At 36.2% G+C, this 17,012-nt stretch overlaps 1 protein-coding gene across 1 annotated transcript in view; it reads left to right on the top strand.

Moving 5' to 3' along the window:
• The first annotated feature begins 280 nt into the window (after nt 1–280).
• The window catches only part of LOC123539643 (golgin subfamily B member 1-like), a 228,021-nt gene continuing 211,289 nt past the window's right edge, over nt 281–17,012 (top strand). Inside the window, exons 1-3 of the mRNA XM_045324320.2 lie at nt 281–4,290; nt 5,900–6,061; nt 13,108–13,173. Coding sequence (XP_045180255.2) covers nt 667–4,290; nt 5,900–6,061; nt 13,108–13,173 — 3,852 coding nt within the window. The 5' untranslated portion in view covers nt 281–666. The remainder of the gene's footprint in view (nt 4,291–5,899; nt 6,062–13,107; nt 13,174–17,012) is intronic.

Here is a 17,012-nt window from a genome sequence, read left to right as displayed (position 1 = left end):
CCGAAAAACATGCATCTGACTTCCCGTTTTATTTAATATTTACAATAGTGAGATATTTATCATTTATTTTAACCGGTATCTCGGGATCTAGATACACTGAGAACATGCTAGTATTTTATTACAGTACGCGTGTAATTACCACATGTGATGAGGCGAGTGTACTGATAAGCCGTTAGCTATTTCATAGCAATCAAACATATCCGTCTGACATCTGGTATTTTCCCGATACACAAAATATACTGTATATACTTTTTGTAGCTGCAGTAGAACAGTAGAATACACTAGTACTGTAGTTTACTGTTGATGTATAACACATATGTAATGTTCTCGAAGATTTGGCATAGATTAATCACGTGAGTGCTTGCCAGGTAACTCAGAAAAGGTGTAGTTTTATTCCAAGATCGTTTACAAAATGCGCAATACGTCAGTGATTTGTTCTTAATATGGCACGAGGAACTACAAAAGCGATTACGTAGAACACAGGAATTATAAGAAATGTATAAGAAATGTCTACTATAACTTGAAGAAGTTGTCAAATCTTGGAATTTCAAAGGAATTTATGGATTAATCTTGACTTCCGCGGTATCTGTGTGAGTGTAGGAATACTATTCGTAAAGCTAGGTGTATATTTCATTTATTTATATTGTAAGTTAGATTAGAATAACAATGAGTGAAGAAGAACAGCAGAAACCTAATGTGTGTGAGCATTTTGAGCCTCAAGCATGGAGGAAAACAGTTTGTAAAAATTGTTTCCAGCCGCCTGATTTACACCCTGCCGGAAGTGGCCTAAACGGTGTCGTAGACAGTTCCGGTTCCGGTAAAGGAGATCATAGCAGGAGTTCTTCGGTTGAAAAAGCCGAAAAATCTGCGGCTTCATCATTGAAAAATAAGTTTGAACAACTAGAACTGGACAAGTTTAAGCCGAAAGAGCCTGCGCATACATTGCCTAGAACTAAAAAAGCAGGCGGTTTATCGTTGATAACTGAAAAGTATGATGAACTGGATAGGCAAGCTGGGAAATTAGATAGTCCGACTAAAGGCATTCCACCCCCTACCCCACCGAAAACTTACAAAAAATCAAAAGACGGGACTGGTCTTTCGAAATCCAAATTTGGATCTTTGGAAAATGTGTCTTCCGAAGATGATACTAGTGACAATAAACTTGGTCTTAAATTCAAATTTGGTTCTATGGAGAACATACCTCTCGCTCACGACAAAAAGAAAGAACCGGTGCCATTACCTGCACAGAAATCTAAATTTGGGGGTTCTGCTGAAAACATAACAATCTCTTTTAAAACTAAAGGTGCTGAAAGTGACTCGAAAGACAAGAAAAAGAATCTCGCTAATAAACTTGATGCGTTTCAAAATGAAATAAAATCAGGATCTATGTCAAAATCAGGCCAAACGGTTATACATCAACAAAAAGACGGAAATGTAAATATAATCAGTCTTCCGGGCAAGAGCAAACCAAGTGATGAAAAAGATAATAAGAAAATCGACCATAAGAAAGATACTGTAGGAAAATTAAATGACAAAAACCAAGCTTTATCTAACAAGTTACTAGCATCAGATAAAGAAAAACAGTCTGATTTTAAACAAACAAAGAATTTCCTTACCTCATCTAAAGTAAATGCAGAAAAATCTTCAGACACCAAGCCCGAGGGTGAAGCAAATGGAGTAAAAACTGACCTCAAGTCAGGTTTAAAGTCAGTACAAAAAGATAAGGAAGACAATAAACCAGTTAGTGATAAACTCAATAAAAGGGACGAGAAACCTGATTCAAAACATAATCAAGATAACAAATTTAAAAGTTTAATTGACAAGAATAAAGACGACTTGAAGAAATTTGACCAAAAGAAACAAGAAACTCCAAAGCCAGATGACAGTAAGAAACCGAAGTTGAACTTTAAAGACCAGTTGAAATCCCCTGAAACTGACAGTGGTTCTTTATCGAAATTTAAAGACAAACTGAAATCACCAACGACAGAACCTGATAAGAAACAAGCCCCTTCATGGAAAGATAAGTTAAAATCTTCATCTTCAGATAATGAAAAGAAAACAGATTTAAAGAGTCAACTGAAATCACCGACCCCCGACAAGGAAAAGGAATCTGACTTTAAACTAAAATTGCAGTTAAAACCCAACACAAAAGAGGATTATAAAACCACCGATAAACTGAGAGATCAGCTAAAGTCACCGATCTCCGATAAGGACAAAGTCCCAGAATTTAAACTGAGATCTCAATTAAAATCACCAACGCCTGATAAGGAGAAAGAACCAGGATTTAAATTAAGACCACAGCTAAAGTCCCCGACACCGGAAAAAGATAAAGAACCAGACTTTAAATTAAAAGCTCATATGAAATCCCCAACTGCTGAAAAAGTAACAGACATGAAATTAAAACCATTCGCAACATCGACAAAACCTGAAGAAAGTAACAAAACGCTAAAAGACCAACTCAAGTCTCCTACACCAGAAAATGATAAAAAGCCAGATTTTAAGTTGAAGGATAAACGAAAATCCCCATCTCCGGAAAAAACGCTTTCTAAAGATCTCAAATCTAAGTCTGGTTCACTTGTAGGAAAGTCAGAGGAAAATGATATCTCAAAAACGAAAAACAAAACACTCGACTTTAGAAGTGGCCTTAAAAAGTCGAATGATACTTCTAGCAATGAAAAAGATAAAGAACCTCCTAAATTAGATGCAAAGAATAAATTTGAATTACCTTCATTAAAGTCAAACAAGCTAAACTCCACAAGTGCCAAAAGCCAAGATTCAAAGCCTAAACCTGGGACTGTGGATATTAAAGGCTCCGAAAAGATCTCTAATAAGTTTGAACCAAAGTTTAAACTGAATAAAACAGATTCAAAAACTGCAAGTTCTGACGAGAAAGACAAAATAGGAACGAAAAAGTTCGAACTTCCGAAGCTTAAATCTTCAAAATCGGATCAATCCGATGAACAGAAATCTGAATTGAAATCAAAATTTCAACCAAAAGCAAAATTAAATGAAATAAAAGCAGAACCCAAAACCAAATTTGAAATTCCAAGTCTGAAAAAGGTAAAATCACCTGAGCCGGAGAAAACTTCAGTTTTAAAAGATAATCATTCTGTTAAAGATAGTGATAAAAATGCTTCAGTCCCTAAAAAAGAGGACACAGAAAAAATTGTTGATAAAAAGGTCTCCTCAAAAGACACAGAAGACGACTTTCAGAAAAATAAAGAGAAGGAGGAAAGTCTAAAATTGGAGTCTAAAGAGGAAAATGAATCAAAGAAAAATACTCCAAATGCCTCGGATATCAATAAAACAGATTTCGACAACGTTTCGTCTGATACTGAGGCTGTTTCGGGTGACGCATGCGCAGAAGAACGCACACGTGATAAGTCACCTTTACACGTGGATACACAGGTATTCACAAGTAGTCGGAGTAAAACCGCGGGAGTCAATAGTCTTAACGAAAATAAGTTTGACAGTACAGATAATGCGCCAGGAATTTCGAGTATAGATACTAAGCGAAGTGAAAGCCCTCCAAGAGATTCATCAGATAAACAAAAACTTCAAAATGGCGACATTGCACTGGAACACCATGACCTTCCTCATAAGAAAGAAAACATGGATGCTGAGTACAAGTCAATTAAAGACAGATATACTACCAGTGAAATCGAAAAGTTGAAAACGGAATTGTTAATTATGAACGAGAGATGCCAAAATTTAGAAAAGGAAAATGAGATTCTCAGGGATGAGTTACATGAAAAGAGGACTTCAGAAAGTTCTCTTAAAAAGCATAGAGAAGATGTAGAACATACAATAAAAGGTCTCCGAGATCATTTAGATTCGATGGAAGGAAAATGCACACGTCTAGAAACCGAAAACATTAATTTGATGAATGACTTAAAAGCAAAACATGAAAATAATCAGCAAAAACCAAGTACAAAGGAAACAGAAGATATTGACGAACGTTTAACATCAAGAGAAAAAATCATGGAAGATATGATGGAAGAGAACGAACAATTAAAACAAGAAATTAATGAACTTAAAGTAGAAATGGAAGAAATGTATGACAGTTTTAGAGACCAGGAGGCTGAGGAATTTAGAGAGATTCAAAAAGAACTAGAGTATACTGCTAAAAATTGCCGAATTCTGCAGTTTAAGCTGCGAAAAATGGAACGCAAGAACGAACAGCTCGAACAGGACAAAAACACGTTTGAGGAAAAACTCAGGAAGCTCCAGAATTCATTCCAGGATAGAAATGCCGTGTCTCACATACATTCTCTCGAGGACGAACTTCGAGTAAGTACATACTTTAATACCATTTCTGTTTTATTTGTGCCATAACTAGTCCACTTATACATATATAGAGATTTTATTTCATCAGAGTAGATAAAAATCATACAAGAAAACACTTATATTTTTTCTGTCGAAGAATTATTTCACGTCAGTTTGGTAAACAAAATAAATATATATTTGTGTGCCTATAAAATTTGAAATTTCATGTTTTCTATGATAAATACAAGTAAAAATTGATTACAAATTTTTAGTGGTAAGCTGCCATTTCAACCGACTGTTGGATAAATTTAACGATGGTACCACGTAATATTTATAATAGTTAGACTGTTTAGTATACTAAATACATTATTGTACAATTCTGAGATTTGACTGCGTAAAACAATTAGCAAACGTGGGAATTAGTGTTAATAGTGTTAATTCTTGCACCTGGCAGCGACGTTTATATCCAAACAACCATTACAATGTACTAGTAGTATTACAGCTCAAACATTGTTGATAGGTTTACTCGTAATTTCAGTTTCGACCAAAATTGGCAGAATTCAATATTACATGTATGTAGATTCAATATTGTATGCGGGGGGGTGGTTAAGATCGCTGACTTTGAATCACTTGCCCCTCACTGATTTGGGTTGGGCCTCACTCGGGGCGATGAATTTGTCATGTGAGGAAGCCATCCAGCTGGCTTATGGAGGTCGGTGGTTGTACCCTGGTGCCCGCCCGTGATGAAACAGTGCAAGGAGGGACACATGTGGTCTTCCTCCACCATCAAAGCTGAAATGTCGCCAAATGACCTATAAATGTGTCTGTGCCACGTTAAACCCAACACCCCACAAACAAACAATCAGTATGACACGCACTCTGCATTCATATGTATGTAAATGTTAATAACTTAAAATTTATTAGTATGAAATGTTTGAAATTTAAATGCAATTTGCATTTGATATATGAGCCGTGCCATGAGAAAACCAACATAGTGGTTTTGCGACCAGCATGGATCCAGACCAGCCTGCGCATCCGCGCAGTCTGGTCAGGATCCATGCTGTTCGCTAACGGTTTCTCTGTTGGTTTTTCCATGGCACGGCTCATATATATTTGTTATGTCAGCAATTTCGGATGTCAGTCAATGTGAAATACTTTCAAAACTGTGTTTGAATAGGCCTACATTTTGATTGTTGTAAGTATAAATCCATTGATAATCTCTGCAGAGTCGGAGATAAACTTTTTTTCTTATGGAGAGATATCCAGCAGAGGTTTTATTAACACGTGTCGTAGAGTATTTTATCTAAACGATTGACAAATTATACAAATTATACTACGGACACATAAGCTATTGCAGTCATTTTTATAGCAACCGGACGGTCTGTCTGTCCACCTGTCTGTCCGACCTCCACCTGCCAGTCCAGCATAGTTCATAACAAATCAAGGTATAGGTATATTGTTACGAGGAGTCACCGACTTCAGTGCGCAGTGTTCGTTACAATGGCTTCATGATCGTTTGTTACTGTTCATTATTTTCAGGGACGGATTTTCATGCTTTCAATAAAATTATTGTTATAAAAATCTGGTAGCAGTTTGATATGGTTAAGTTCACAAATTTTGTAAAATATTGTAGATGGCTAAGGAGGTGTCCGTCCGTCTGCATGACGAACTTGATCTGATGGAGGACCGTAGGAGTAAGGTAGAGGAGGAGAACCGCCACATTACCGAGCTCCTGGAGCAGGCCGACCGGAAACAGTTCAGGCTCGAACTTGAGGTAGACAAGCTGAGAGATAAGGTATGTTTTGGAAAACATCGACAACATTGTATTTATTCTTTATCAGCGTTAGAACTACAAATGCATTACGAAGCTGAGGGGCCTCCGCGGCCGAGTGGTTAAAGTCTCAGACTTTGAATCACTTGTCCGACACAGATGTGGGTTCGAAACCTCGCTTTGTATGTAGAATTCTTTTTTATGTGAAGCCACCCAGTTGGCTTTCGGAAGGCCGGTAGTTCTACCCAGGTCGCCAACCATGCTAAAGCAATCAGGTAATAAGCAAAATGTAGAGAAACTATGTACTGCATTGGACACGAAATATTTTCTGTAATTTACGCCATTGTCGTATATTAACTTAGTAACATTGATTTATAATTTAGTATACCGTGTAAAGATTTTAGTTACGTGGACAAAACTGATTTTGCAGTATACAACTGGAAGCAACAGCTCTCGGCTATAAAAGGTTTGTCTAAGACTAACAAAGGAATGCAATACAGGGTAACCTATTTACAGTGAATAACAACGAGAAGACTCGATTGTGTTTGATGTACAAAGATTGTTGTTAAATTACTAAGTTTTGTCAAATTAGAAAGTCCGTGTAGAAGTGAGAAAAATGTGCAGCCAGACCGGGACTCGAACCCGGAGCCTAGGAACACCTTTCCGATGCTCTGCCGACTGAGCTACCCTGCCGCCTACACATTTTCTCCCTGTTTTAATTTTCAAATCATATACCGTGACATACTCTCCCGCTGTATGAAAGTCGTCCTCGAATTTTTAAAGGGATAGAGAACAAGGTAAACATGATTTCGGAGTATATTCAGTCACGGCCCCACGTTGGGTGCCAAATGTATGACTGAAAATATTTCAGCCCTGACTGGGAATCGAACCCGGGACCTCTCACAACTAAGGCGGACACTCTACCACGTCCCAAAAAAAGCTAGCTCAATAGCAAGGAAGCATAAATGCACCCTTATTCTCTACCCTACTACAGGTATATATGCTTTTTAACGGAGTCGTACAAATTTATGCTGCAGTAATTTATATAGACAGTGATATTTGGAGGTGTGTTTCATCGAAAAGTTTTGTGTTGCCGAATATGCAAAAAAAAAACACACACACAAAAAAAACTCCCACATTATAAAAGACCAATGTCGAGGCTAAAAGACAATCGTGTTACTAAAACTGCTGTTTTCCTGACATTTAAGGTTACACAGACACACAGTTAGCATAATGCCCTACTGCTCAGCTGTTGCTAAAACAATAAATATAACATAAAAAAGAGCATCGCATGTGATCAGGACTTAAGTCCACCAGGGCAAATAAAATAAAGCTTTGTATAGCGAATACATGTGAATCATTACTAGAAAACATTTCCTTTTAATTAATTAGCTCTCCAATTATCGACACAGAGAAAAAATAAGAATATATTTTCATATAGCAACACTTAAATTGCTTTCCCCCCACAATTAATAAGAGGAAAGTTACGGATTTCTCTCAGTTTCTCAAATGCATTTATTTAGGGCAGACATCCAACATTTCAGGAATTCTTTTGCGAGGTTTTCTGTATGATGATAGGAAATGTTTAGTCCATTAACTTTTACTGATACATTTCCCACCTGGAGAAGGTTAAGCTGGGGACGCAAACAGAAGTCCCGTCCATTCCGACTTGATGATCAAACAGAGTGCATTACACTCAGTTATGCTCAAAGTCTATCGTTGTAAATAAGTTAGCATTCTTTCAGTCAAAATACAAATCAGGTTCTATACTCTTGTCGCTCTAAATTGATGGCAAAATATTTAACTGTTGAAGAAACGTGGAGGGGAAGAAATATTTACGCAGCAGGTCTTGCTGGCGGAGATTCGAATCCTGGACCTGACCTATGTTCTCTGTGATAATAGACTAAGCACATCACGTTTAAGGTCATTCTTTCATTGCCTATCCCCACATTTCCACCCCTCAATCCCTTCCCCCCCCCCCCCAATCCCTCCCACTCTCCTCCCCGCCCACCCGATTCATGTCTGAAATATGATAAGAAATCTATGAATACTGGGTTTGAACTGCCCGTTATACACAACTGAAATATTAATAAAAACTGAAAACATCGCAATGGAATTCTACAACGTATGAGTGTGTACAGCTTATTTCCGATTTTCAGGCTTCAATCGCATGCAGACATGTCATACTTAACTGTTCCTGTCACTGGAAAGAATTATCAACTTTAACTAGAACTGAAATTTCAAAATTCACGCAGACAAATGTAAACATTGACAACTTGCTGCAAATAAAAATAATTTAAAGAAATCTTAGAAATGCTAAAACACAGACTTCTTTTTCGGCTCAGTTTTTTTTTCTAGTGAAATATTAAATAAATTGTATATAGATCTATGTAGCCGCCATCTAGCGTGAATAAAATGTCATAACCACAATATTTGAATTCATATTACTCCGGGAGAAGATGTTTAGAATTTAGAAAGTATGCCTGTACATTGTAAAAATAAAGATGATGGCTTCCATGCTTGTATGAAGTAGCAGTGTGTTATCTATCTCAGAGTCTCTGTAGATATTGCTGCCAAAATATTTATGTCATGCGCAAGCTATCTGGCCCAGAACAATGGAGTTTCATAAATAAAGATATACTATTATAAAAAACACAGTAGACACAAATATTTTTTTTTGTTATTGTTTCATTGTTGCATTTATCGTGAAATTTGCGACACACCTGCCTTAAATTTAATCGAAGTTAACTATTTATAAAAAGTATAATGATAAAAGAGTTATAATAACCTAACAATACTTCGACAAAAGATATGCTATTATTTACAACAAAAGCACAAAATGGCTCAAACACATCACCACCCATTTATTTAATCACTGACAGCTAAACGTACTTGATTGAGTCCAGTGTCCTAGTGTAAATATGAAAGCATTTCTTTAATGTGATATCTGCCACCGCTGTAGTGGTAAATATATCTACAATGTTCGTAGTAATGACTAAAACATGACTACATATACTGGTGACCATAATGCACGGGTTTAATGGGATGGCAAAAAAAAAACCATAACCGTTCTTTAGTTATCAGCACTTGGTACCTTTTTTGCATTAACCCGCACATTGGTGTTGGTATAGGGGTAAAACTAGTCTGGCTACCAGCTGTAAAACCTTTGCCTTTTCTTTCATACACAAAGTTTCTGAATTGATCATACTAAGCATTGATAGGTGATTTGACATTTGAATATTTCGAAACAGAACGCATCTCAAGGCTAGGATGCTTACACGGCAACTAAATCGACACAAACTACGTTTATCGTAAAAGAAGGAAACACGCCGAGCCATGTTGCCTCCACTAGTCTTATTACTATGTTCTGTGCCAGACAGAAATGTTTCCAATATATATCTAATAATAACAACAATAATATGCACGAGAAATGTAGATCAACATTTCTAACATGTGTTCAATATAATACCACTACCTTGAGAAAGTAGTTTTACGTGGTACCAACAGATACAGGTATTTTCTGAGTCTTTGTCTGCCTTCGCTAAAATATGAGTGTTTGCCAGGGATGATTAAGAAAATAATAGATAATGAAATACACGTGGAAGCAATTGACAATCTTGTTGATGGTGCCTCTGATCATTTGAACAGAGGCTTGACCAGTTTTGTTTAGGCTGAATCGTACGTAACTTGCAACTTTTCAAATGTGTTTTAACACAATTTGGTTATTTAAAACATTGTATATTTAAGATTTGTTCAAAAGGTCTATTTTTCTTTCGTTTGACCCTCATGAAATTTTGGAACAAATACTTTACTAAAGGCAAAACTTTTTTTGGTAGGTTATTGTGCCGTATTAGTAACCCAGTAACTGTTGCCTACGCAGTTTCCGATTTATGGAAGAAACTCTATGGGATGCTATAAAACAGATGAAAAGCAAATAATTTTCAAGTTAAATTGAGAGTTATCATTGAGTTATGTTTTGCGCTATACTAAAGTAATCATGTTACGAAACTCATGAAATATTTGTCATGAACTGAGAATGCACTGAAAAATCAAGTGGGAAGCTAAATTATTTTGCGATGCAATTCGAATTTTCCAGAAATAAGCTTGCAAAAATTGAATTTAATGAGATCCAGTTTAGGGGTGCTAAGGTGTAGCACGTAAGTGAGGGTGTTTCATGTTATTTTGAGTCACCAAGTGTAATTTAACCAAAGCATTATAGTAGTATGAAGTTTAAACGTCTTGGATATGAAAAATAGTTTTCTTCTTTATTCCTGCGCCTTTTCGCCTTTTGAATTTGTTCATTTTGATATCTGGCGAAACGAACGAAATAAACAATCAAACGTTAATTGCAGTCCCAATTCTTAAATATAGAACTGTGCGTAATGGTATTCTAAAAAAAAAAAAGCACCGTTAATTTACGCACGGTCTCTAATCTTTCTCTCAGGAATCAAGTGCATGCTGTATTTCTCTCGCGAACTCCGGTGCGCTCTGTAACCAACAGATAGCAGTGATATGTTTGTAGATAATTTTTTGTGTATTCCCCGAAACATCTACGTCTCAGCAGGTAGACTTGAGATAAGATCAAACATTTGTGGCTTATTCTGTTCCATAGGTAATTCGGAAATAGAACATATTCTACGTATTTCAGCCTCCTTTTTCTTTATAGCATAACAGTACACGTGTAGCAGTCCTGTTTCTTATACTTTAAATAGTATTCATTCAAAGACACCATTATAATGGTATAACCTTTTCTGTCTGTTAAACAACAAAATTTTACTAGTAATTACTTATTAATACAATGCCTTTCTATTTCTTACACTTTAAACAGTACACACAAAAGGTCACTTTTTTATATTGACACCATTCTATCTTTCATATTCTCAGTACACACTGAAAGTACACACTGGAAATTGCCGTTATATACTAGTATTAATTCCATGTATACCATTACAGTCTGGTAGACACCGCTACAATAGAATAGTCTTTCGTTTTCTAACTCATTCAAAAGCATCGTTACATAGTTTGACCTTTTCTTGAACACGGCCAAATATTGGTACATCGCATCATGTAATTTCCGAATAGCTCTCAAATACACCGCAAATGAAATACCCTTCCGATGTTGTTAATCTTTACCAACAACCGTTTTTAGCCACATAGACGTCAGACGTTCTGTTTCAATTATTTTGTTTGAAAAAGAACCAGAAAAAAAAGCCTAAAAACTGAACTGTTGAAATAAAAACAAAAACAAAATCTGTGTACTAAGTTTGCCAATAGCTGTTGCCAGTTTTTATGTCGAATATCAGAACATGCATCCAAAGCAAAAATAAAAAACGATTTTACAATACAAAATTAATTTCAATTCATAAGCATAAAAAACAATTATTATAATTTTGTTTTATGAGCAAAAAAAGGCAGTATAATGATTAGTATTTTGTCACAGTAAACCAAAGAAAGAGTTACCCTCTCCTTTTTAGCCCAAAATCATCAGATGGTGGGCTATTCAAATCGCACTGCGTCCGAGGTCCGTCCTTCCGTCCGTCAGTTAACAATTTGTCGTTATCGCGTCTCCTCAGAAACTACTGGCGGTGGGGGGGGGGGGGGGGGGGGAGGCGGGGGCTGTTGACCAAACTTTGTCAGAATGATGTATTGGTACCCTAGTTGTGTCCCCCTGAAAATCAGACTGGTTCAACAATTTTTGAATGAATTTGTTTATTTTTATAATTTACATAGATTTATATAGGGAAAAACTTTGAAAACCTTCTTGTCAAAAACCACAGAGCCTTGGGGCTTTGATATTTGGTATGTAGCATCATCTAGTGGTTCTCTACCAAGGCCGTTCAAATTATTTCTCTGGGGTTAAATATGGCCCCGCCCTGGGGGTCACATGGTTTATATAGACTGATATAGGGAAACACTTCGAAAAATCTCTTGTCCAAAACCACAGGGCCTAGGGCTTTGATATTTTGTATGTGACATCATCTAGTGGTGCTCTACTAAGATTGTTCAAAGTATTCCCCTAGGGTCAAATATGGCTCCGCCCTGGGGGTCGAATGGTTTACATAGACTTATATAGGGAAAAACTTCGAAAATCTTCTTGTCCAAACCACAAAGCCTAGGGCTTTGATATTTGTAATGTAGCATCATCTAGTGGTTCTCTACCAAGTTTGTTCAAATTATCCCCCTAGGGTCAAATATGGCCCCACCCCAGGGGTCACATGGTTCATATAGACGTATATAGGGAAAACCTTTTTAAATCTTCTTGTCCATAACCTACAACATTCAAATTTGGACCACATGTATAGTTTTGAGTGGCAAGATGAACCTTGACATGAGTTGACCTTGATCTTGACCTAGTGACCTACTTTCACATTTCTGTAGCTACAGCCTTCAAATTTGGACCACATGCATAGGTTTGTGTACCGGAATAAACTTTGACCTTGACATTGACCTAGTGACCTACTTTCACATTTTTGAAGGTACAGGCTTCAAATTTGGACCACATGCATAGTTTTGTGTTCCGAAATGAAATTTGACCTTGATTTTGACCTAGTGACCTACTTTCACATTTCTAAAGCTACAGCCTTCAAATTCGGACCACATGCATAGTTTTGTGTACCAAAATGAACTTTGACCTTGAGATTGACCTAGTGACCTACTTTTACATTCAGAAGCTACAGGCTTCAAATTTGGACTTCATGCATAGTTTTGTCAGAAGTGAAATTTTACATTGATTTTTACCTAGTACCTACTTTCACATTTCTCAAGATACAGCCTTCAAATTTGAAGCCCATGCATACTTTGGTGTACCGAATTGAACTTTGACCTTGAAATTGATCTAGTGACCTACTTCCACATTTCTCAAGCTACAGCTTTCAAATTTGGACCACATGCATGGACCACATGCACAGTGTTGTGTACCGAAATGAAATTTGACCTTTATTTTGACCTTGAGCTAGTCTTGAAATTTGGAACATTTAAAAAGGCTCATTGGTGGGCGTCAAGATCACTCTGTGATCTCTTGTATTTATTTAGAACTGCATGTGTCTCACGTTCTCTAAAATCTATTTTAGGTTCTCGAGCTGCGGCAGGAACTTCGAACTCGCGAGGGAGGCCCTGAGGGGGAGGAGCCAAGAAAGGTAAATACTAAATAACTATATATTCAGTAAATTTTCTTTGTTACTAGAACCAAGTTTGGCTTTAATCTTCATAGTAAAGGCGAAATATGTTTCAACGACTGTTTGTTGTACACAGCCATATAAAGTTACTGTAATTATTGTACAGTTTCTCCCTTTCTTTCTTGTAACGTTAGGTCTTTGAAGCATTTTGTAAATGTATATTGAAAGGAAAGCATTATTTGGCACAAGGTAGCCCGAAGTAAATAGATTAGGTTTCTTGTTTAACCTCATGTAATTTGGATATGGATATTGCGGGTATTTTTTAGAAGTCTCAAAAGAATCCATATACATGTACAAATGTAATTCCGTTTTGACTGGATTACCTGGTCATGGCTACGAACATCTGTTGTCAACTTTTTAAGTTCTTCTTAGTTAGCACAATTAATAATAGTATAGCTGTATATCTGTATCTATCTGCACATCTATATATAAAGCTTGTGTGTACAATGTTTGCTGAGAAGAAACAATCTAGCATATACTGCGTGCTTTTCATCAGATCTTCTGACCCTCTCCAAAACGGCAATACTACCATCGCGATAATAGTAAAGGATAAAAAATATTAAAGGAACAGAGAAGTAAATTTCGCCATTGCAATGATAAAAGGAATGGAGAAGTAAATTCCGCCATCGCGATATTATACAAAATCTGAATAGCCTTATGAACGAACGCAACCATCGTGATAAAAAAGGATTTAATAGAAAAGTCATTTTCACCATCTCGATAATAAAGAATTCAAAATCATTGCCAAAATCTAGATAATAAACGTTCAAACAGCCATTGATGTTACCACCACAGTAATGAAGGATTCAGACTCGTTGCAAAATCGAGATAATAAAGGTTAAAAATGTCATTGCCAAAACCGTAATAATAGGGTTCAAAAGTAATTTCCATCATGACTATTATGAAGTTCAAAGATATTGCCAAAATCGAGATAAAATTGTTAAAAAAAACCATTGCAATCATTGCGATTCAAAGTCATTGCCAAAATCACAATCATAAAAGGTTCAAAAAGGGTTCAAAGGCATTGCAATAGGTTTCAACCGCTGTATTCGTATTTTCAATTAAAAAAAAAACCAAGATGAAACACCGGTGTTCTGTCGAAACAAACTTAAATTGAAAATATACTGTAAACCGTAAATATAATGAGATGATTGTCTGAACATAAAGTTGACATTTTTCAGAGTAATTTCACTTATATTTATACACCATGCACCGTTAATCAAAACGAAGGGTAGTGATTTTCGTTTATTGGTCGGTTGTGCTTTTTATTATTTGGCGTTTTGCATGTGACACCCCAGTTGTAAGCACATTATTACTAACATTGTGTTGTGTTTGTTTTCCAGTAAGTGTATATTATGTACAAGAGGTGGTCCATAGGTAATATAAAAAGTGCAGCAGACAGTTATTGTTTTTACGCTTTTAATAGTCATCATTTCATATTACAAACTGTTTCTTCTGTACCGAGTCCATGATTGCTGGAAAAACTTACCGGTTGATGTGCCGAATCGTACAAAAGGCCGATTGGTTATGTAAACTTTGATCACCAAATTAAAATAAAAATCGAAATTTTCAGGACTAGGAACTTAGCAAAGTATCATTATCTAAATACTTCCAACGGTTTTTAAGACATCCTACTACCAAAATGCACAACAATAAAGATCACACCCTTGTATCGACAAAGTCTCACATGATGCAAGTTGGGCGAAGTCAGCAATGTGTCGATGTTATTGTCCTCAGTAATTTTGCCCTCCAGCTACTGTCCATAGCTTAAACACTACGAATCTCAGCCCACTCTTTCGGGCGATAATCACTGACCTCACGCTAATAGAACACGACTGTTCATAATGTCGCCGACATTTTCCTTACTATGTATAGTTCTAGTTTGACCACCTGCTATTGTATAGTACATGTATAGTAAGAAACAGGAAGTGTGTGGTCGAATGTATTTTAGTTGCTACTGTGGTAGATCGTACTGTTCTATATATTGCTGAATGTGAAGAATTTTAAAATATGGCGGTGTAAATTGAAATTTCGCTTACACTTCCTGTTCTTATATTTTGACGATTAAACAGGTCATAGGTCATACACAGACACACTACTCAACGGTTCGTATGTTCCAAATATCATTTACAATGAATTAAAATAAATACACTAACAATACTGTATCTCCTCAGCCCAGTTAAGACTTTCTAACCTTTCTCTGCCATTTTGGAACTAGTTGAACTGTAATTAAAAAATACGCAATATCCGTTTAACTGCAGGTACGGAATTCCATTAGGGCCATCGCCTTTGAATGTGTTGATCTGAAACGCGATACTCGGTAGTACGATGACGAAAATGCGAAATCACGAAACTACGATAACGAAAACGCGACAACACGATAATGATAACGCGATACTACGATAAAGAAGACGCGATAATACGATAGTACGATGATGATAATGCGATAAACTATCGCGTTTTCACCATCGTACTGTCGCGTTTTCGTTATTGTTGTATAGTGATTTCGCGTTATCACCATCGTACTGTCGCGTTATCACCATCGTATTATCGCGTTTTCGTTATCGTAGTTTCGCGTTGCCATCATCGTGTTGTCGCGTTTTCGTTATGGTAGTTTCGTGATTTCGCGTTTTCATCATCGTACTATCGAGTATCACGTTTCAGATCAACAAATTCAAAGGCGATGGCCCTAACGGAATTCCGTATGTAGGCAGTTCGATGCTACAGTAGTTTAACTATAGATACAACAGTAGGTGGCCAAACTAGGCGACGGTAAATTAAAATAAGTTTTATTCACTCTAACGAACTACACCATTAATTGCCCGAAATTTTTATTTCAACGCATTTTGCATGCACACATCCTTATTGGAAAATGCACACTTTGAAGTATTGCACAGCATGTTTTCTACGTATACATACTTTCTTGCCTGTTTTACCTGCGAACATGCAGGCTTAAATGCAGCTTATTAAAATTATAAATGTACATATATATATATATATATATATATACACACACAAATCTTCTGTTTGTTGCATTAGCTAGCGATCCACCCAGCATGAAGTTCTCGTGTATGAGAGCACTTAGTACAAACACTGATACACAGTCTGCAGGTTCGGTTCAAAACGTTTTTATACTTTTCGACAGACGAAGCGAGAAGGTACAAAGAAGGTTTCCATATCTATCTCCGTTCTCATATATACCTGTTGATAGATGAAGCAAAAAGAAGTCGTGTACCCATATTTATTTACACCCTGTATGGTTGTATATAGACCTAATATATTTAAAGCTACACAACGACAATGACTACTGTTTCATCCGCTAAATCCGTTTCAGTTTTTTTTCGAAAATTTTGGCTTTGTTTGGAAAATAGAAAAGAAAAAAGAAAAGAAAACAGATTAAAATTTTATGTAAATCGAAACAATGAAAGATGGCGATGATATTGGAAGTGTACAATGCATGGATCATAATTTTATCTTGAATAATTTTAGAATTAGCGCTCTCTTATTACTTAATTATAATGATAATATAATTCCGTCTGTGCTTGAAACAACTAAAGGCAATATTCATATCTCTGTATTGACTGTCTTGAACAGTTTTAGAATTATTTCCCTTCATGTACTTATTTTTTTAGGGTTGATACTATCCCTATGCATTCACTGATCAAGTTAAAAGAAGTTGATACATTGAAAGGTGGAAACTGCATGAAGATTAGAGCATACGCACTATAAATATCTTGAATATTGATACATTTTTCCTTTTTTGTACCTAATTTTTCACATAATTTACAGTTGAGACAGTA

Source organism: Mercenaria mercenaria, chromosome 16 (genome assembly GCF_021730395.1).
Source record: "Mercenaria mercenaria strain notata chromosome 16, MADL_Memer_1, whole genome shotgun sequence".
Classification (NCBI taxonomy): Eukaryota; Metazoa; Mollusca; class Bivalvia; order Venerida; family Veneridae; genus Mercenaria; species Mercenaria mercenaria.
The sequence above is the reverse complement of the archived record's forward strand: the minus strand, read 5'-3'. Positions and strand labels throughout refer to the sequence as shown.